At 44.0% G+C, this 22,342-nt stretch overlaps 1 protein-coding gene across 1 annotated transcript in view; it reads right to left on the minus strand.

The window, feature by feature from the left end:
• COL6A1 (collagen type VI alpha 1 chain) overlaps positions 1–22,342 on the minus strand; it is a 60,566-nt gene that overhangs the window by 25,978 nt on the left and 12,246 nt on the right. Inside the window, exons 4-19 of the mRNA XM_053285408.1 lie at positions 19,188–19,347; positions 17,852–17,971; positions 17,727–17,747; positions 15,036–15,056; positions 14,904–14,948; positions 13,658–13,711; positions 9,149–9,193; positions 9,018–9,044; positions 7,393–7,419; positions 7,261–7,305; positions 6,434–6,487; positions 6,023–6,085; positions 4,925–4,987; positions 3,664–3,717; positions 3,543–3,578; positions 1,214–1,276 (exon numbers count right to left, since the gene is read on the minus strand). Coding sequence (XP_053141383.1) covers positions 1,214–1,276; positions 3,543–3,578; positions 3,664–3,717; positions 4,925–4,987; positions 6,023–6,085; positions 6,434–6,487; positions 7,261–7,305; positions 7,393–7,419; positions 9,018–9,044; positions 9,149–9,193; positions 13,658–13,711; positions 14,904–14,948; positions 15,036–15,056; positions 17,727–17,747; positions 17,852–17,971; positions 19,188–19,347 — 898 coding nt within the window. The remainder of the gene's footprint in view (positions 1–1,213; positions 1,277–3,542; positions 3,579–3,663; positions 3,718–4,924; positions 4,988–6,022; positions 6,086–6,433; positions 6,488–7,260; positions 7,306–7,392; positions 7,420–9,017; positions 9,045–9,148; positions 9,194–13,657; positions 13,712–14,903; positions 14,949–15,035; positions 15,057–17,726; positions 17,748–17,851; positions 17,972–19,187; positions 19,348–22,342) is intronic.

Here is a 22,342-nt window from a genome sequence, read left to right on the forward strand (position 1 = left end):
GGAGTCTTGAAATTAAATAGCAGTCTTTTACATGTTGTGAATGAAAACTACATTTGTTGGCCCCAAAGAGATACTTTCCCCAAAACATTTTTCTGTAGTGTTGAGAGGATCTCTCTCATTGCTCTATTGTCATTCTGATAAGCGCACATGCACATTTGTGCCATTTCGACAATGCTTTTTTAGTGTCCCAAGAGTATCACATTCGCTACTTAATAGCAAAACCAGCATCATGTCTTGTGGCACCTTAAAGACAGATTTAATGTGGCAGAAGCCTTTTTGGGCTTGAGTAGGTTCTAGTCCATCGTGTTTTATGCCACAATTAATCTGTTAGTCTTTACAGTGCTGTACAAGATAACTGTGCTGTGCAACCCTATGCATGTTTACTCAAAAGTAAGTCCATTGCGTTCAATGAGGCTTACTCCCAGGAAATTCTGCATAGAGGTCCAGCCTTTGCCATCTCTAACTGAATGGCAGGGACTTGCCTAAGGTTACCTAGAGCGTTCATAAGAGGTGAGATCTGAATCAGGAAGAAACTTCCTAGCTGATGGGCCACACCTTTATCAATTACCCAGACATCTGCTTTTATATGAACAGGGCACTTTCCAGACTAGACCCTACAAGAGGGTCAGGACGTATCTCGGAAGTGTGCTTCCACATTTCCTGCGTCGTGACACTGCAGTCCCTACGTGGACAACAGGGTGCCGTTCACATTTCCAATGCCTTGTTGCGAATTTCATCGCTGTGATATAAAGCAAGGACGTCGTATATCCGGCGTTAAAAAGTTGCTATATTTTCGGGTTATTAGTTGCTGCGAGACTGCTCCCCCTGCTGTTTACGTCTGAATGTGACTTGTCCGAACGGAGGCATTTTGCTGCTGATGAGCAGCTAGTCTGGAAAGCGCCAGTATAAGCAACTAGATGGAAAGACCCCAAAATGCTAGCACTACTGAAGGCATGTGGTGTCCAGTGGAACTGTGGTAGTCTGTGCTTGTCTCTGGCTCTCAGGCAAGAATGGACTTAGGTATTGTAACCCTGCTCATAGCAAGCAAGACCAAGGTCTAGGCAGAGCTTTGCATAGACCCACAGACAAAAGTTGCCTCCACTCTTTCTTTACTTGGCATAGCTTGGACAGATTTTGTGCATGCTTAGGATTTCATAGTAGAGAGAGAGTGTGCAAAGAGAAAATATTTGACTGAAAGCGTTGTGGTTTTTACCGGATCTCCTCTGGGTCCACGGAGACCAGGGGTACCTGGTTGCCCTCTTTCTCCATTACCACCCTGTGTGAAAAGAAATATATCTCAGATTAGGAATATTTTACACTAAACTGAGCTATGCTCTTACTGATTAACTGAAAGCCATAGCAGAACACTGCCAAATGTATTGTGGATATACTGTGTTGTATTTAGCCTATTTCTATACCACCTGACACACATCCCTAGGCACATTAAAATACAATAAATTAATTAAAATACAATTAAAAACAGGATGAAATGATTAAAACAATTGTGATATAAAATCAATTAAAATTAATTAAAAGCCTGAGAAAATAGAGGCATCTTAAGGGCCTTTTAAAATGTGTTTGTTATTAGATGACTACACTACAGTGTGACTGTTTCATGTTTTCTACACAGAACTGTGTGTGCCCCCCACCCCCTATAACAGACTTCTATCAGCCTTTTCTCAAAAACTGGCAGAAGACCATGTTAATGGGAGGAAAAGGAGAGGACTCTGCTAGAATGACCCAAACTTGTCAGGAATTCTCTCAGATTTATGCATCGTACTTCTACCTTTTTAAGAAACACAATGGAGGGACAGCAACAACATTGAGCATGTATCTATGCTAGAGTGTTCAAAACATTTTACATACAGGATATGTCGTTACAGTCCTTACCACAGTCCTGTACGGTCGGGGAGTATTATCCCCATCTTGGAGAGAGGGAGGCTGAGAGAGAGAGAGGGAGCAGCTGGCCTAAGGCTACCTAGGGAGTTCATGGCAGCGGCAAGACTGAAGCCAAAGCCTTTCTGCTTGATTATTAGCTACTCCATGATACAAGCAGTTCAGACCAGAGGATCCGACTGCCTTCTCAAGAACTCATCCTGTGCCCACCTCTTCTTCCCTTCCATGGGATCAACTTGCCAGCTTTATACCTCCCGAGGGGGTCAACGTTAAGACCACCTAGAATCATATTGCTTCAGAGAGTCATTTGGTCAGACTGTTAGGCCAGAATACGGAGCGCTCCCTCCCTCCCAGGGCATTCTGTACAGCCTTTACTGGAAGGGCACCCACTCCCTTGCAGAGCATACACTTTGCTGACAGTGGGGTTGGAGTTCTAGCCCTGGCACCTCAGAGCAGGGTGGGGGAAAGATGCCCACCCCAAACCATGAAAAGCAATTGCCACTCAGAGTTGGCAATTGTCCTGGGCTGGACGGATCAATGGTCTGACTCAGTCGAAGGCTGCTTTGGACTGAGTCTGACTGTGCTAAGAGAAAATGAGGTAGTCAATAGGACCCCTTACAGTCTCATTGGCCCTTCTTCTTCTGCAGCCTTTGAGCTATTTCACTATGGCTATACTTTCTAAAAGAGTTGTCAGTTGAGCTGCTTCTTTCTGCTTTAGGGCATGTCCCCGTTGGGAAGCTTCCTGGTTCACACGCATCAAAACCAGAAGCACAAAAAGCTGTATTGCTGGCAAAAAACAAAAAACAAAACACTCGTCTCCTGCCCAGGGGGCGGAGGGGGCAGGGTTGTGTCCACATAACAGCTTCTTGTGTGCAGCTGTGCTGCTTAGGCAACTGCCATGGGGGGAAAGTAGAAAGCAATGGGCTGTGTTCAGGGTTCACATGGCTAGTGTGCCACATGACACATTTGAGACCAAAAAGAAGCCTGCATGGAAGCATTATATCTGAGAATCTGAAATTCTCAGCCTATGCACACTTACTTGGGAGTATGACCCACTGACCTTAATGGGACTTACTTCTGCATAAACATGGAACATAAGAAGCTGCCATATACTGAGTCAGACCATTGGTCTATCAAGCTCAGTACTGTCTTCACAGACTGGCAGCAGCTTCTCCAAGGTTGCAGGCAGGAATCTCTCTCAGCCCTATCTTGAAGAAGCCAGGGAGGGAACTTGAACCTCCTTCTCTTCCCAGAGCAGCTCCATCCCCTGAGGTGCTCAGACTTCTAGTCTCCCATTCGTATGCAACCAGGGCAGACCCTGCTTAGCTAAGGGGACAAGTTATGCTTGCTACCACAAGACCAGCTCTCCTCTCCATGCATGGGATCCTGCTGTAAAATATTTGCTTCTTGGCTGGAGATTCATTATTTTACAATGGAAGCAAGTACTTTACCTAAGCACATCATCAGACCACTATATTCCATTACAAGTCATGCTCACAGCTCTAAAATGATCCCACCTGGTATCCATTCAAGTGACATCAGCTTTTCATAAGTTTAATCAAGATCTGTTCCTTGATCTCTTGCTTTGCTGGTCACTCTAGAAAGCAGACACACTCCCCACCCCACAGTGAAAACAGCAGACTTACCTTCTCTCCATTGGGACCAATCGGGCCAGGATTTCCCTACAACAAAAGGAACAAAATGTTGAAACTCTTCGTTGCACATGTAAATCTGTCCATTCAGACTCAGAAAATTTGAAATGTGCACCTCATCTCCAATTTCTCCTTTCTCTCCAGGCGAACCCGGGTTTCCAGGCGAACCCTAAATAAACACACAAGAGAAAAGAAGTAAGCACAGTAAAATCAAAATATGCCGAAAGAAGGGCTTGGGTGCTCATATCAGCTGCAAGCCACACAGCAGAGCTGACCTCAACAGAAACAGAGATGGCTGCCAGAACAAGATTTCATTCCTTGCCTTTGCCATTCAAAATCCTAATCCATCTTGCCTTAATGAAATGAGGGTTCAAAGAACAGGGTATTGATATGGAAGTGCTCTTATTTAGTTTATCCTTTTGAACCTTTGATACTTTAAATAGCTTCTTTATAAGAATGAAGCAGACATCCTTTCAATTGAGCACTCTGGGTTTCAAGGCTGAGCCTGAACAAAGATAAAGCATAGCATCCTCTACTCTATAGCGAGCAACTGTATGCTGCATGCAAATTAATGGAATTAAAAACTGTTTTGTTTTATTGGTAAACAGGATCATGGCCATTTTGGCCATGATCTCGGATTAAATGCCCCAGGAGTTTGATTAGCATTGACTTTCAGTGAGAGCCCCAGGCTTTGAGGGGCCTCAGAGGCAAGATTCCCTCCTCTGCCCCCCGCTCCACAATGAGCCCATTTTCTCCCGCACATCACTTCCTATCTGCTTGGCCTCTCCCTCTGAGTGAGCAAGCATTGGGTGCTCCTTCACCCCCTCCCCCTTGCTGCTTTCCTACTTGGGCCAACCACAGTCTTCACTCCTGCCCACTTCTTGCTGGTGAGCAAAGAGGCTGCTGCTCTTCCACCTTGCCACCATCAGGACTTGCTCACTTGTCCATCCTCGCTCTGGGCCAGGGAGCATGCCAGCGCATGGGTGGTGACAGGAGGGAGATGAGTCGCAGCAAAGCTTAGTGGGCTCCGGGGGGCGGGGGGGTCACCACGGCCTGGCCCTGCTGATCCCTTCTTGGCCTGGATCACTTATCAGAGCTGTGAAAAGAGAAGCTCAGGACAGACCTGGATTCATGAGGGTTGTTATTTCATATGAAATAACATGAGTGGTGTTCTGTGAAAAACAGACCACCAGGAACCCAGGGCAAATCATGTAATGTGAAACAGAGCTGCTTCTCATCTTGCCTGGCTCCTTGAAAAAAGACACTGTGAGTAGGGGGTGGCATCATTTCAAACGACTAATCATTTGGAGGAAGAGATTATAGCACAGAAAACAGATGAAAGACCATTTACAGGTTATAGTGGAGTGAAGCCTCACCTTTTCTCCAGGATTTCCAGAGCTTCCCGGACTGCCTGGCCCTCCACTAAACCCAGGCTCTCCCTTGAATGGAAAAACCACACACACAAACAAAAAGAATGATGAAGAAAAATATCACTTACTTAGCTACCACTTATAATACATGCAACGGTTCCATTTTTAAATAATAAGTACAGGGGCAGAGCTATAAGCTGCCTGGCAGCTGCCTCACTCGCCTCCTCCCTCTCCCTTCTCCCACTGTTGTCATACCTGCTGCCTGCCCACCGATGCTTGCCATCTGGCTCCCAGGCTGCAGATGGAAAACAGTGGTGGTGGGGAGCATGGCGGTGCAACAGCAGTGGCAGGAGCAGCAGCACAGTGGTAGGAAGCCAGGAGCAGGCAAGAGCACCAGTAGCAGTGGATGCCAAGAGTGGCGGCAAGGCACACCGCAGGGGAGCACTCCTGTCCATCCATTGAACACTGGTAATCTCTCCCTTTGCTACACCACTTTATAAGGAGTAACTGTGCATTATTTTGATTTCCCTCACAAAGTATATTCTTGAAGCACTTTCCAGAGTCCAACACACTTTGTTCCTGTGTTGTTTGAAAGATCAGGTTTTCCCCTGAAAAAAACCACCCTAAGAACAACCCCAAACTGGAATCCACATTCAGTAAATTAGTACTAGGGATGGAAGATCCTGATTTGGTCTGATTCACAATTAATCTGGGAAAACTGGATTAATTCTAGTGCTTATCCAAAGTGGCCGTCCCATTATCCCCACCATGTTTTTTCATATTCAAAATCCCCCACTTCATCAATTTCTCAGGTATACCAGATCTTGATCACACTTCTTCGGAAACATTTCCGATTTTTGTGCTGAAGTTAAAGGATGTGTGATCATTTTAGGAAATTGTTTTGCTGAAAGATGCTCCACTAAAAGAGTGGCCAGAAACAGTGCATATGGAAACCCACTAGGCCTCTCTCCTAGGCGTCATGGTGCAAGAATGACGAAATGTTTAAATTACGTCTAAATTTTAGCATGGAACTGACTGACATGTGGCCAGAATATAACTTTTGTGCTCCAACCCATAAAAAAAAAAAAATAGATGATGACTCACCTTGCTTCCTCTAGGTCCATAAGAACCAGGATCTCCTTTTGGGCCAGGAGGACCTTGTAAGCCCTATTGAAAACCAAGTTGTGATCAAATGACACAACAAACAAATGACATGTTTTAGCGCATTACGGTGATTCTCATTAGGGCTGGTCTGATTTTCCTCCTGGTTTGTAGCTGGCTACACCCAGGTCTGTGCAGTACCCTCCTAGAATCTGCCCAGACTTTTTTACATCTTCCCCCCAGCTGCACTGTCTTCTTCTTAAGCTCAGCTGTTCACACTGACTATACCTATATCTGATGCCCGCCTACATCTATTAATCTAGTAGCAGTATCTGCATCCACCATTGCACACTCATAGTTGTTGTTTGCTATCAATTTGGAGTGATATATATGTAGCATGCTGAACCTACGTACATCAAATCCTGGGGATCCTTTGCACCCAGGTAACCCAGCAAATCCATGTTCACCCTGTAAGAAAAGAAAAGAAAAGTTATCTGTGTTAATTGTCCTTGTAATCATGAATGCCAATGGTATTGTTTCTTTCTTTATGTAATCAGTGGCATGCTAAAAAGAGACTACAGTGAACTACTATGGGATACAGCACCCAGAGAAAGACAAATCATTAGAGAAACTCTGTCAGCCTGTCAATGAGCTTTTCAGTAATTGTCATAGTGGAAGGAACTGTCTTCAACACATGGTGGAGGGGAGGGTTGCCATATTCCAGCTTTCCAAATCTGGGTGCCTAATTTGCATATTATGTAAATTGGCTTTTAAAAGGGTTTTGAGCAGAATAGTGACCGCACATTTTGCTCCATAACTCCACTTCTAAAAGGGCTAGAGCTTAGTTTGTTTTTTAAAAAAATGAAAGTTGAGATCCAGGTGAATCTGGGTGGGCTAAGCAGTCTGGGTGAGATGCTTCAAATCCGGGTGAAACTCTAGTGGAGGGGGTCTCCCAACGCAGTTCCTTTAAAAAGAGATCTGAGCTCCTTTGTCTGACACTTAAGGTTAAATGCTCACTGAATTACCATCCTGGCAGTCGGATGGACTAGCTCCAGTTCATCAGAGCATGGGCTCTTCCCGTTTTATCTGAATTGCTCTTGCCATTATGTCGTCAGTGGAAATTTTCTGGAATGATCCTTCTCAGGACCAGTTAAAACTACTTTTGCAAGCGACTTTGCTCTGGCTTCTTTGCTAAGGAAGGCAGCGAGACTGCACCTGTGGCATACAAACAGTAACCATACCTTCTTGCCATCAACACCATCAATGCCACGCCTGCCCTTCTCGCCCTGAGAGGAAAAAAGACAACATTAAAAAAAATGTCCAGCAAAAGTTCTCATGGTATCATCTGCACAAAATAAAACCTAAAGACCTACCTTGTATCCTTTTGCACCTCTTGAGCCCTGTGGATGAGAGAAGAGGATTTAAAACAATGCATATTTCACAGTCCCCATGGTGAAGTGGCCCTCACAGGGGTAATGTTGTCCTCCCTTGTTATCCAAGGAGAGATTATGCTCTCATCAAATAATGGAAATTCAAATAGATGGGTAGATACAAAATATTTCAGTCTGGAATAGTTAAGTTTCTATTCATAGACATGGCTGTAACAATCACCAACAAAATCACAATTTTGCTATGTTTATTCTGACAAAGGGTGAAGAAAGTTCTTCATTTCTTTTCTGTCATCATCTGGATGCTTATCATTTGATGCTAATTGCCAGAGCTGTATATATGCAAGAGCACAGCAAAATTATAGGGTGTTTCTTTAAAAAACAAAAACCAAACTACAGTCTATAGTAGTACTGATACAGGGCTAATATTCCTTAGAATTTCATTTCATCATCTCTCTTTTTAAAAAAAACCCTCAAGGAATTTTATGGCATTTCATGGTAGTTGTGAAGAATTTTCCTGAAAGTGAATGTGGAGTAAGCAGTGTTTGATCAAATCTCAGAAGCCAGGACCATGGTAAAGTATGGTTTCCAGAAGGGAAATAGAATTTAATGCCTATAGAGCTCTTTGCCCCTTCTTAAAAATAACAGATGCAGAACAAATTAGAAAAAAGTGCTAACATTTGCAGAATAAACTATGCAAAACAGGAGGAATCTTCCTAATTGCTAAACTTGTACAATTGTTTTGACCCTGAGAGGTCATTCAGTCCAACCTCTAGCTCATAACAGTAGTCTGTTGGACCTAGCTGAAGCCTTGTCTCAGTCTGAGAGCTTTTCTGAGATGTTGCTTTCTGCAGAGCCAGCCTGTGGTGAACTGAATCTTCCAGAAGTCTAGGCATGTGTTATGGATCTTCTTCAAGGATTAGGCGAAGGATCAAACAAATACTTGCAAAACAGGAACAAGGTCTCAAAGAAACACAGCCAAGTGCTGCAACTGTTGTTATAATTGACAGAGTAAAGGAGTTGACTGAGCCTACCTAAACTGCCTGGCACTGTCAGCCTGGGTGGGTGGGGGTGGTGGATTCCAGTGGGGGCTTGAACCCTACCACTCATGAAGTTTATGCCCATGACAAGGGGCCATTTTCGCCAATCCCCTTTCCCCCTCTGCAGCTCCCTGCAGCCCCTAGAAATTAGTTCCTAAATATTGGCCGGGATGGGTGGGTTATGAGGTGAATATCAAGGGATGCAGGAGGCTGCAGCGGGGAGGGAGATCTGCAACCCCCCTACCCCTTGCATGAATGAACTCATCCTGTGAACAGAAGACTAATCTTAGACTATAAAGCCATCGAATACAGGAAAGCATTGTGGCCATGCAGAACAAAATGCCCAAGCATCATCAAGTAGCAAAGAGGATGTGGAAGAACTGAATGTCACCGAATACTTTGCAGGTAAATGATGAAAACAGTCAGAAGGAAATTATATTATAACAATGCTTGGTGTATGGCTCCAATGCCATGCACACTTAGCTGGAAGCATTGCCCCACTGAACATAGTGGGACTTATTTCTGAGTAAACATGCACAGGATAGCACTTTTAATCAATAGCTCACTCACCTTGTCACCTCTGATGCCTCTTTCTCCCTAAATAAGGCAAAATGAAAAGAAAGGAAGTTGTATATGAGAAGGTATGAGACAAAATTAAACTCTAAAAAATCAATCTAAGCTACAAAAGAACTCAAACATACCTTCATCCCTTGGTAACCAACAGGTCCTGAGTCACCTGGCTTCCCCTAGGGTAAGAACAATAACAACAAAAGTCACAAACCACATTGCAGAGAGTAGTCAGCCCTAGGATTACCTCTGGAATAGTACCTTGAGATCTGCAACCAGATCATTCTGCTGGCTTGCTGTCATTCGGATTGGTTTGCAAATTAAGGATTTGGAAAAATGCACACAGTAATAAGTCTTCAATACCCGAGTTTTTCTAATGAAAAAATAGGAAGTCATTCATTGAGGCTGTTCTCATGTGCAGCCTAATCCAGGCTAGGGAAGCCCAGCCTGGGTTAGGCTGCAAGTGAGAACTGCGGGGTTCGGGCCTAATCCCGGTGAGCCAGTGCCGCAGAGCCCGGCTTTTAATCTGGGTTAACGGCACCAGCGTGCTATTACCCCAGGCTCCGGAATCGTGTGTTTCCTCAGGCTGCATTCCGACTGAAGAGACACAGAGACAGGCTCTGAGAGTGCCCACCTCCTGGGGAATCCCCCAATGCACCACGCTCAGTGTGGTGGGAGACCCGGAGCCTGGGATGTATCGTTCTAGCCTCCTGAGCTCTGCGCTGCCTGGCATAGCAGCAGATCGTCTGGAAGTGCACTCCACACTCCCAACAATGTTTAATGGGTTGTCTGGGGGTGGGGGAAGGTAAGATTTGCACAACCTCCTTCCACTCCCCCACCCACCTGGTCTTGTGAATGCCCCCCCCCCGCTCACACACACCTGTTTGTGCATGTATCCAATGCAACAACTTGCTAAATATTATACCTTCCCTGACTGTGATGATGTCTTTAAGGCATCACTTATAATGAGTTGTATCTTAATAACCACACAGGGGAATTTCTCCCAGTTTTTCACAGAGCCTCTCAAAAAGCCTCTCCTGAGGGTGAGGGGACCCTTGGGAACAAAGTGGGAAGGGGCATGGAAAACTGCAGGAGCCTGAAGAATTCCTCTAAAATGGAGGCAAGCATTTCCGTGAGTCGAACTCTATTCATGGAGGGTGACCGCATCCGGTTTGGGGGGATCCCATCCTCTCCCTGCAGCGCCATGCCACCCTGCTCCCAAGGGCCCCTGACTCTTAGGGGAGGTCTTTTGGAGGTCTTGGGGAGGCTGCTCTGGAGTGGAGTGGAGTGGAGGGGGTAGGGTGGAGTGGGCAAGTTCACTCGTGCACATTTCCTTCTGCATGCAGTTGTTAAAATACCATGCAATACCTGGGGGCGTTTTGCTTCAGGCATCTCCAGAACAGAAAGGCAATTCATTCTTTAAACAGCCAGGGAAGGCATTCCCCCCACCACCCCCAGTGTGGTAATCATGAAAACTGAGGAATAAATTCCTATCCAAAACCTAATAAAAGGAAGGTCTACATAATAAGCTGTTAGGCATGAAAACAAAACCAAAGAAGGAATCTATGGTGAATGAAGTTCTGTTTCCTGGACTTTGAAACTGAACAGAAACAAGGTGAGTAACTGTCTCTGTGGAGATGCAAGAGAAACTCACATCTCCCCAAATAAAGGTACCTAGGGGTTTTTTTTTTAAGGGAGGAGGAAAAATTATGTTTACTCCACCCTGTTAGCAAATTGTATCCTAAATACATCTGAGTAACATTGCCTTGTTTGTATTTCAGAAGAGGTAGGTTCCAAAACGCAGGCAAAGAAAGATGTCCAAGGGAATTATGAGTCAGAGGAATTCCATACAGTTAAAAACAACTTTTTGACATTTGAATGATGTGGTTTTACAAGAGAGACCTTTTTTTAGAGAAATGCCGAATACTACTCCTTACAACAAACCTTAAGACCTGCATGATGTGATGTGCCAGCAAAGATTGCTGGTGCCATTTGACTGCAGAAGGAAAAAAAAGAAACTGGAACTTATGGTTGCAGAATTAGTTCTTTCTGGTACATCACAAGGCTCTTCACATGATCAAAATCTCTGGTGGCTAGGGCAGGCAGTGGGGAAGGCAGGGTTGGACCTACTTTACCCCAGAAGATTGTCGCTATGTTCTTTGGCACGCTGCTGCACGCCCACATGATCCACATTGCTCCCAGCAGCACAGACAGCTGGAGGCCGGGAAAATGAGTCCTGGCCTCCAGCAATCCCATAATGCACAGAGCAACGAACATGGTGCATTGGACCCTGGCGCCGGGGAGAAGGCTGTGCTTGCGCCCCTAACCCTAGCTAAAGGCCAGGGTAAAAAGCTGAGTTAGGTGGGACGACAGTGACAGGATCAGCCTCGATCCCAGCACTCCACATGAGCAACCTGACCCAGGCTGAGCTGCACTAGCCTAGGTTAGTTTGCGCATGAGAACAGCTTCCAGCTTATTTCTGAATGTCTAAGATCTTAGCTAGTATTTCTCAAAGAAAACATGCCAAAGAAGGATATTAAATGGTGTTATTTCTTCCCAACAATGCAGAGACTTACATGTTTGGAGGTGCAGCTTCCAAATAGGTACATGAATCAAAATAAATTCAAAATGACTGAAAATGCATGATTTTGCCATTTTTGAAGGCTGGGTGATATTCTGCTAGATGAAAGGATTGTCGCTTAAAAAGAAAGGCCTTTTCTTGGAGGGTTTCCATGGGGGTAAATGCCAAGAATCAAAGGCAGAGCTGCTAGCACCAAAGACCTTTCTAGTCAATCTTTTATTCACACTGATCTCTGCTTACAGAATCAGATGCTTCTGGCTAATTCTATGGACAAATTACATGCATGTAAGACTAATACAATAATAACAGAGGTCTGTGTTGTAAATGCATTCTAAACTCATGATGCTGTTGAGGCAGAGCAGGCATTCTCTTCTTAGGTGGCCATAGATAAACGTAACACTTCCCATTAAAAGCGGTCAAGAGCTTAAAATAGAATGGAAGCAGATGAAGGCAAAAAACCTACTCTGAAAATGGTGGCTGCAGCGCACTGCAGGCAGTTCAGCACGGCTTATGGCGCTGTGGTAACTAAAACAATGCTCGTGCTGGTGTGCAAGAGCACTCTTGCACAGACATGGAAAATTGCCCAAATGCACTTGTGAAACACTGCAGCCATTGGTAATAATGGTCAAGCATTGCTGAAGCACAATTGTGCAATTTTCCATGTTGGTGCAAGAGTGCTCTTGTACGACAGCACCAGTGTTATTTTAGATGCCCACAATGGCATGGACAGTGCTGAATACATGTACATGTCAGGCACTGAATCATCACTAGAGTAATTAACTATTTAAACATGCAAAAGAGGAATAGTGCGTTCCTCTTTTAGTTGTTTATTGCAAGTATATGTTGTTCATTTCTTTTATTTAATTTGTTTTATTTCCTTTGCAAAAAGCTTCCTTAGGAAATACGATGCAAACTTAGAAAGTGTCCAGTGTGCTTGTTTGGCGACGGCGAAGGAGATAATATTAAAACGCATTCTCTGGTTCTTATTATAATTCCATTTTTTTAAATCACTGCTGAGGAAAACTCAGGCAAAATTAAGAACCACCACAAGCAGTAGTATTGGGGCGGGGAGTATAAATATTTAAAATAATTAAAAATACATTAAGAATTGTGGGAAGGACAATGGGATAGGTCACAACTTGAGATACAAATTCCAGAATCATGTGAGTCACTTGCAGTAGAAGTTAAAAAAAAAAAAAGCATTGTGGCAGTACAGGAAATTGGTGCAATACATGGGTTTGTTGTGGTATAATTTCCCAGCCACAGCACCTTTTGGTCCTAATCCATCTGTAGTCATGCACACTAGTCGTGCATAACTATAACTGGCAATGCATCTCCACTTGGATGAAAAACAATGCATCAAACCAGTTGAATGGACCCCAGGAAAATATCACAATACAGTTGCACTGGATGTGCATGTGAAAGCCTACTTCTGTGCATGCATCTCTCTTCCTGGACTGTCCTGAATGTCCTTCAGTCCAAGATACAGTACACCACAGTTAGGGTGACCACATACAATGGAAGGCAGGGATCCTGCACAGTTAAAGTCTGGCACATACAGTTTTGTGACCATTATAATTGCAATTGACCATTGTAAAAACCAGAAACCACACATGGATTTTGCCTTCACTAGACCCAAGAGGAGCAAGTGAGTTTATCACCAGAGTGCAAACCATTGCAACATTACTGCAGTGGAAATAGTGGAATCTTTCAGTAGGCATGCTTATATCATATTGTTCCAATAAAATCTTTGAACATTTGAACTGGCAATACACAAGAAGGAGTGAGGGCCATGTCCTATTTTATGCAGAGGATATTTGCTACATGTATGCTTCCCAGAAGGTGTCCACTGCAAGTTTACAGATATAAATCTCCATGGTCTTCCCTAGGGCAAGTATGTTTGCTATGTGAAGTCAGAACCAGTCCTGAATTATCCTCTTCTAACAGGAAAGTGTCCTTACAATATCTAGAGAATATTTCATGAAAAATGTACATTTCCCTAAATAAAGTACCTGAAACTAAACAACAAAAAAATTAAATAAAATGGCATTCTTCTACTTACAGGCTCTCCAGATTCTCCCTTTTCTCCTGGCAGGCCTGGTTTCCCTCTTTCTCCCTGGAGAAAAACACCAGTAAAGAGAGGACACAATTTTTATTCTGTATCTAGTTCCATTGAATACATTGATGCAAACTGCTGTCTCGAGGTGGTGGTGGTCTGGTACACCGCACCTGTGATCATCTCCTCCAGCTCAGGCAACAGAATCTGTGTCAAGACTTTGGCCCAACACCAGGTACAAACACTTGAACTGGGAGACTGCCCAACTGGATACCCACCCAGACCATAGGGCCCCCACCCTGTTCCCTGCCCACTGTATCAGGGCTGATGTTACACCAAGAACCCAAGTGGACACAGCTGAGACAGTATAAAGTACCAGAAATATGTGTCTCAAACTGGACACTCCCAGCAGCTAGTCTTTGGCTTCTTACTTCCTGCACTACCCGAGTCTTGATCTGTGAGCAAGTCAGGCAGATTCAACTTCCAGGGAGCAAGGATGCACTTTGGGCTGCAATAATGGGGGACATATTGGCCCCTATAAAAAGCTCTTGCCTCCAAGAGCTGACCAGTAATCTGAACAGCTGCATTAAACAGTAACACAAACCCTCTTGCCCCCCTTGCTTCTACGACTCCAGTATCTGATCACCAATCCAGTATCTCTGCACCTTCTGCCTCTGGCCTTATGCTTATACTTCCTTGTGTGACCCTGGCCCATCCTTGACCATGCCTTCTGTTTCTGGTCTTTTGTTCCTCACTACCCTGATCAGTACCCAACCTTGGCCTGCTCTTGACCGTACCTCCTGCCCAGGGCCCTCTGCAGTTCACTATCCTGTGTCTAGCCTGGACCACCCACTGTGGCCTCTCTCATCGATTGGGCAAAGTCTGACAGACAGATTGACTCTGCCAGCCATGACCAGCCAGGCCTCAGTGATATAGGGCAGGCTTCTATTCTTTTCACATTTGCTGGCCTCATATTGCGCAGCAAGAAGCAAAGACCCAAGGGTCTGCTGCTGTGGAATCAGGGTTTCCTCAGCTGAAAGAACAACTGGAGGAGGAATCACAGAATAAGAGGATAAGAGAATATTATGGTAGGAAGGGGCCTTGGAGGTCTTTTAGTCCAACCTGCAATTGCCCAGTTTCACTCTACTATTCTGGCATGTCTTCCTCCCACAGCCATATTTCTCCACGCCCTATACACGCTGGGTGGTGTATTCAGTCTGGCAGAAATGGCAGGCTGATTATATATACAAACCTGATATCCTGGTTCTCCTCTGGGTCCTGGGGGACCTGGATCAGCCTAAAACACAACAACAGACAGTGATTAGAGGAAAGAAGTGTGAACACCACATATGAAGTACTAGGAAGAAAGTCCAGTTACACTTACCTGGCATTCATATGAGCAGCACTGCCAACAGACAAAGAGAAAGCATACCATTAGCAATGGGGGAAGGAAGGATACCTCTGTTAACACATTTTCCTGAAGAAGCACTCATTCTACTGTAAAAAATTACGGACTCAGGCTTTAGCCTGAAAGTAGAGTTTGTTTCAGTCAGAAACAAAAGTATCAAAGGTTTGTTTCAGTCAGATCCAAGGACATGTCACCATAGCAAGGAAACTAATCTAGTGGTTCTCAACCTATCTGAACTGGTAACTTGAAAAGAGTGCACAGAAAGACCCAGGAATGTTACACTGCTTTGATATACATCACAGTGTTGATAAATTCAAAACAAAATCACAGATCACAATAGCCTTCTTTTACTGTCATTTTCAATGGAATAAAAAGGCTTATTCACACATGAAGTGTACCCTACAAAAACCCCATTTATTCTGTCATGTGTTACAAGCAATTGCACATATATGCTTTTTACTCCTTGTACAATGCAACCACTCTTCGAGGACTCTCCATATAGACCCATAGTGCCTCCTCTGGTAGTTGTTTATCATGACAAGGGGAAAGCGGCAATTGTCCCACAATAAATACATTGGCAATATAGACAGAATCACTTTCCGCTACATTTTAGCTGGTAAGTGCTTCAGGGTGGAAACAGATGACTAGAATCATATATTATAGTAGACCTGTGTGAGTTCAGAAAGTTTGGATTTGACAATATCGGATTCAGATTCTGTGGGCTCTGGTGATATCAGATAGGATTCTGAATCTGAATCTGAATTCCTACTTAAATTTGGATATTTCTCCATAGAGGTGAATATGGAAATCGGGGAGGGGGGGAATCACTAAAAATCACTGGTTGGCCCTAGAGCCTTGAAACTTGCCACACTTGTGGGAAAGAATGTCAGGGACTGGTGGAGTGAAGTTAAAGATAATTGGCCAATCCCCTGATTTATAGTGATTTTTTGAAATTTTTGTAAAAATATGGTTATAGATGGTGAAATCTGGCTTGTTTCAAGCCAGAACTTTACAAAAACCTCTGAAACAGAAGACCCTCCTTGGACCATAATTCCACCAGCATGTGGAGGAATCTTCCCTTTGCATTCATCAAAAGGATAACAGCATGCCCCCTTTGTCCCCCCTCTGTATCTCATTAATATAACATTTTGTAAAGTTATAGCTTGAAAGCCAATTTTAACCCATTTTTCTATTTTTAGTTCCCCCAAAAAACAAACGCCCCCCAAATCAGAAGAGTTACCCTTAGCCTTGAAAAAAATAACACAGAGTTCTGCCAATGTGGACTTCATGTATCCCAGATTTCATAACTGTATGCCCATCCATTCTGGAGATATAAAGGGGGGGCATGCTGTTAACCCTTTTCATGAAGGGTAGAATGACAGTCCAAGGAGGGTCTTCAGTTTCAATAGTTTTTGTAAAGTTCTGGCTTTACAAAAGACTTCACCATTTTTAGCCATTTTAAAGAAATATTTCAAAAATTCTCCCAAAATCAGGAGATTGACCCATAGCTTTGCGGGGGGGAATTGCACAGAGACCTGCCAATATGTACTTCATGTGTACCAGATTTCATAGCTATGTGCCCATTCATTCATGAGTTATAAAGGGGGGAGGGGCATGCTGTTACCCCTTTTCATGAAGACAAGGGGCCTGTTCTTGCAATGGAAAGGAGTTGCTCAGAAAACAAGGACTAAGGTCGATCCTGGGATCAGACAGATGTAAACATGGAACAGCAAACAAGCTTCAAAGGGAGGCAACCCTTTTTAAAGTCAGGCATCAACAGAGGTTTTCTCGGAGAAGCACCGAACATCGTGGGGCCCCCAGCTTCTACCAATACCCTGTTAAAGACTGATCACCTTTAAGTGGGGCTGGTAAGTATGCATGTGTGAGTGAATGAACTATAGTTTAGCTAATACTTAGGGTGTAACAATAAACTGATGAACTAAATCCAGCTGGTGTCCGGGATCTGTTTTCTTTTTGGGACTTGTATTAGCCTATCCGAAGCAATACTCCTAATTAAATGTGACCTCCTTAATAATTGGTCACATATGATCCCCACCAACATATTAAGCCATTGAGAGAAGTCAGTCTCCAGATGCCACCAGCTTGTCTGGCAGACACGCAGGAGTAGGCCTTCTCTATAGTTGCTCCTGGGCTGTAGAATGTGCTCCCTATAGATATCTGAGGCTTAACATCTTTATCAGCCTTTAAAAGAGCCCTTAAGACACATTTTTTTAGCCTGGCTTTTAGTAATTGTTGCATGTTTTAAATTGTTTTAATTCATTGTTGTTTTAATAGTTTGTTTTATTGTTTTTTTTATTATATTTAGTGTTGTGAACCGCCTAGAGCCTCCGAGTCAGGCAGTATATAAATTCATTAAGCAAATAAAATAAATCTCTGCTGGTGGTTTCAGTCTCCATGGAATAGATTTTAAGAGATTATTACATGGTCTCCAGACAAACATTTCCACCCTGAGAATGCACCTGAATTGCCTATCAGCAGAAGCAAAGCATATTTTCCTCTCTGCAGGGTTCTGCACTGATAACTGACTCAGCCATTGATGTCCTGCATCTTCCTCTGTGATATGGAGAAGAAATGATGGTATAGTACAGGACAAACAAAGCTGGAGATGATTCTTCAGTGAAAAAGTAGTGTGTTGGGAAAACTTACCACTTCCTCTGAATTGTTTTTCTGAAAGAAACAGTGACAAACAAAACATATGATGAGATGGAAGGCATTATTGTCAGCCAAGCAGCCAAAAAGTCAAGAAAGGGGGAGAAGAGACAGACACTTACCATCATCTCAATAATGGTGTCAATTGTACTGTCGATAGCACGCGAAGTTCTAGAAAGACTAGTTGCTGTGAAATTGCGACGAAAGGTGTGATCTGTGGCAATCACACTTAGCCTGGATTCCTAGGATAAAACGAGCATACAGTCACATCATTACAAAATGGAGAACTTGGAAGGACTGCTACTGTCTTATTCCAATTCTAGTACCTTGGGAATTCAGCTGTGCAGCAGATGCCATTCCTGCACTGTCTGCTGCTATTGCAAAAGCAAAACCAGTCTCAGAGGGCAAGAAAACAATTACAATTTTCTCATGTAGATTACACTGCAGTCACAATCTGTCCCTCTGGAGTAATTAGATCGTTGATAGCCACCTACTTGTCATGCAGGAAGACTAGGCTGGGCTTGCCCCTTGTTGGGGTCAGGGGTTGGTTGACATAGTCAAACAGCTGCCGAGTGCCCACTGCTGATTCCTGAGAGCACCCTAGCTTTGCCTATAGCTGTTATGTGGCAGTGGTGGTGTGACTTTCTTGGGACGCGGCAGGCGGGGGGGGAGGGGTCCATGGAGCTGGGTCTGGATTATTATCTCCCCCCTGACCAAGGCTTACACAAGGAACCTAGAAAGTGCTCAATGAACATAACCAGTCTGTGCACATGTCTACACTACTGTAATCGTGCACATGTCTGCACTACTGTAATCAACACTGTGTTCAGGAAAAAATGACAAGAACATCCCCCAATATACATTTAATAAGACTATTAATTGCATACTTTCTGCTTGAGTAAGGAAAATGGGCAAAGTTGGTTCAGGTGGTTTCCTTAAGTTGGTCAAAGTAATGTAATATGAAAAAGTAGGAACACCACTTTTCAATGTTTGTGCATACAAACCTGAATAAACATTTTGTGGCAAGGATTAAGTATAGTGTGCAGGGTTTGGGTATTGGAGTTTGGGGTGGGTTTCTTTGTGGGGGGGCATATTCTTATATATAAGATATATTTTTCTTTCCATGAAGACTCTTAGGAATTTGTGTTATGCATTTAAATCAATCAGTCAATCTGGCCTTAGCTTTCTGTTCTGTCTCTTCATCTCTCAGCCCTGAAACCTGCCATTGAACAGCACAATTTCAGAAAATACTGTATCTTAGTGGAGAACTAGAAATGCCTCAGTGATTATTAGAATTCAGGATTTAGAGGTAGGGCTGTCACATATCTTGCAGGTCATGGGATACTGAAAGGCCCAGGATCAACTGAATTCATTCAGTAATATCCTGTTTCTGCTTTAATTCCCCCTGTTTATGGACAGCAGTTCCTCTAATAACATCCATGTGTATGAACTTCATACCAGATGGTCTGGAGAAATGGCAACGGAGAACACTTTGATCCCCAGATGCTTTGCTTCATTGGCAGCATCTTCCAGTCCCCCACAGGGCTCTTTGTATCCTTCCAAAGGATGTCCATCTGTCACCACAATCAGGTATTTATTTTCCTTTTGATGAGACCCCCTACAACAATTCAAATAAGTTAGTGATGAACAACTGATACTGTTTCTATAAGCACATAGTCCCAACACACCACAATCCAAAATATTTGTGCTGACATAGCTGCCCGTTGACACCATTGTAACATCTCACTGTACACAGTTCCTATCCAGCCAATGAAGTGTTGCCACCACGAGTCTTCACAAGAGGCCACAAATGCAACCATTCACAATAAAAGGGCTTTTATATAAGTAAATCTGTTGCAATGAGGAAACCAAAAGGAGGTGAAAACAACAAAGAGTCTTGTGGCACCAGCAAACGTATTGATGCATAACCTTTAATGGACTACAGGCCACTTCATCAGGAGCATGAAGGGTTCTCTTCAGTTGACAGGCTGGCGCGTGGGGTGGTAGCACACTTTGACAGGGTTAAGCGGATAGAATTCATATTGTGTGTTGAATAAGTCAGAACTTGTCTCATTTTTAGAAGTAAGATAATATCCCATCTCAGAACGATGTTTGTACAGTTTCCTCTCAAGCCTAATTTCCTAAGGGATCCTGGTGACTGACAAATGCACTGCCAAGTAGTTAAGAGAGCAAATGGACAAGGAGTTACACAGCCCATATAGTGCAGGCAGGGTTGCCACATTTGTCAGAGAATATTCCTGGACACACAATCCTCAAAAGCATGGTACTGCAAATTTTAAAGCCCTTTGACTGGAAAGCGTGCTTGCCAGTTGAGCTTCACGGGTGTTTGGTACATTTCTCTCCTGTCCATTCTTTGCACAGGAGAGATTTAGGCGTGTTTCATCTCAATAAGCACTACAGAAAAGGTGGCTCTCTTTGTCTATATACTTCACAGCTAAACTCAGAGGGCCAACTACCACCCTCACGAACTCTAGGGATGATCCAGAAAGGAGAGGAAGAGGTTCACGGAGCTTTATACAAAGAACCAACCTAGCCAGTCAGCAGCACTGGTACCAGAGAAAAGGTAACAAATAACAATATGGGGCTTTTAACTAGTGGTACTGTGTAGCTACAATGCCAGGAGAGAGGCGCCAGAAAATTGGGTAAAAATCATTAAAGCCATCTTCCCGCTCACATTCCTGGACATTTTGTATCCAAGATGACACTTTTCATACATCCTGGATAGGACGTCCAATTCCTGGGCTGTCCGGACCAGTCCTGGTCATGTGGCAACCCAAGTGCAGGGCGAAGAGTTACAAGTCTTTTATTTAGATCTGTAAGAGGAGTGTTAAGTCTGGCTTCAGCTACAGACTTATTGTGTGATCTTCACAGTGGCAGCTGGTGCTGCCGAGGCAAGAAGGGGCAAAGGGAGGGGTAGGTGGGCACAACATAGACTGTAGCTATGTGTCTGTCTGTCTGTCTCTCTCTCTCTCTCTGCCTGCTCTGGCCGCTTCCCGATCCCTTTGCTTGCCCTATACTGGCTTTAACTTGAGCTGCACAGGCTGGTTATTTGTCTGGTTATGATCAACTCAGGGCCCATTTGATTCAAATTAAAGTCAAGGTGGGGTGAGTAGAGAGGGAGGGGGGCAGCCAGGATGGACTGAGGAAGGAGGGGTGGGCAGGCAGCTGCGGACCATTCTGCACCCGGCTGCCCTGGCTGCCACTGGAGCAACATTCCAATGTGATTGATGAGCATAAAACATTATATTTGTCTTGCCTTCCCCTCTTCTGAAGTTGGTTTAGAACCACCATAGCAACAGAACGTGTAGTGCTGAGCATAATTGTATTGTCCTCCAGACTTATGCTCTACCACAAGTGTGCAGGCAACTCTGCACACCAAGAAGGAGGAAGGGTGTTACCCAAGAAAGCCTAGAGTTTTGCTTTTTGCCAGTCTTCATGAATGGAGACCTCTTTTTGTATCTGGGTTTCAAAGCCACCCACCCTGCAAATGTTGCATACAGCCTCTTATGTTCTGTATTTTCCAGGCTCCCCTTTCAGATTTTACACACCCTTGTAAATTTAGCTGGGTATAAAAGGAATACACAAGGCTATGAGGAACTATGATTTTAAGGCAAGAACCATGAAAGAAAGTCTAGCTACTAAGTGGAGAAGGGAGCCAGTGTTCCTGCTAAGGTGTGCACATGTGCTCACATGTTTTTGGATGTCCGTTCCGTTCAATTTAGAACCCCCTCAGGTTGAATCAGGAAGGTCCCACTCTGAATGCATGTGGGCACAGACTGCCAGAACAAAACTCATTCCACACAGAGATGAAAAATTAGAGAGAACACTGAAGGGGGCCCATATGTGCTTTGAACAGGATGCATTAACACTGTGCAAATCTTTAATTTGTGTTCAGATGAATGTGTGTGCATGAGTACCTGCTGCCCCCACCCCCAACTGAGTGTTTGAGGTCTCGTCTGCACTGGGGCCTATGTGTGTGCATCTTCAGTACATCTAGGCTCTGTTTGCACAATCTCTGTGCTGCAAAATGGAGAGTGCAGATCATGTGAACAGAGACTCTGAGGTGGGGCCCCTCAGTGCCTTCCTCTCAATGCAGCCATCTGTGCACAGGTTAAATATCTGCATACGGCTAATGTGAAAAGCTTATGAAAGATGCTACACACAGGGACAAGTACAATTCAAAATTTAATCCTCTTTTACACACACAGACAGAGAGAGAGAGATCTAGTGGTGCAAGGACCACTTCCTCATGGGTATTTCCTATCCAACTGGCACCCTACTGGAAGGGACAGCGCTGACTGGATGGAAAAGACTCATGCGATCCAGCTCATCCATGTCGTTGGAATATTCACTCACATACCCTAGTGGTATGAAGTGGCTCTCATGTTGCTCTCTGCATGTGCATATGTGGAGAGAGATTCTCTCTCTCTCTCTCTCTCTCCAGTGAATCTAGGCTCTGTTTGCACAATCTGTGCTGAAAAATGGAGAGTGCAGTGTATATATTGCTGCAAAATGGAGAGTGCAGTGTATATGTATACACACACACACTTATGGAGGAGCTTAGCACAGATATACCTTTAAAAATTAGAAAT

The sequence above is a fragment of the Hemicordylus capensis genome, chromosome 1, assembly GCF_027244095.1.
Source record: "Hemicordylus capensis ecotype Gifberg chromosome 1, rHemCap1.1.pri, whole genome shotgun sequence".
Lineage (NCBI taxonomy): Eukaryota > Metazoa > Chordata > Lepidosauria > Squamata > Cordylidae > Hemicordylus > Hemicordylus capensis.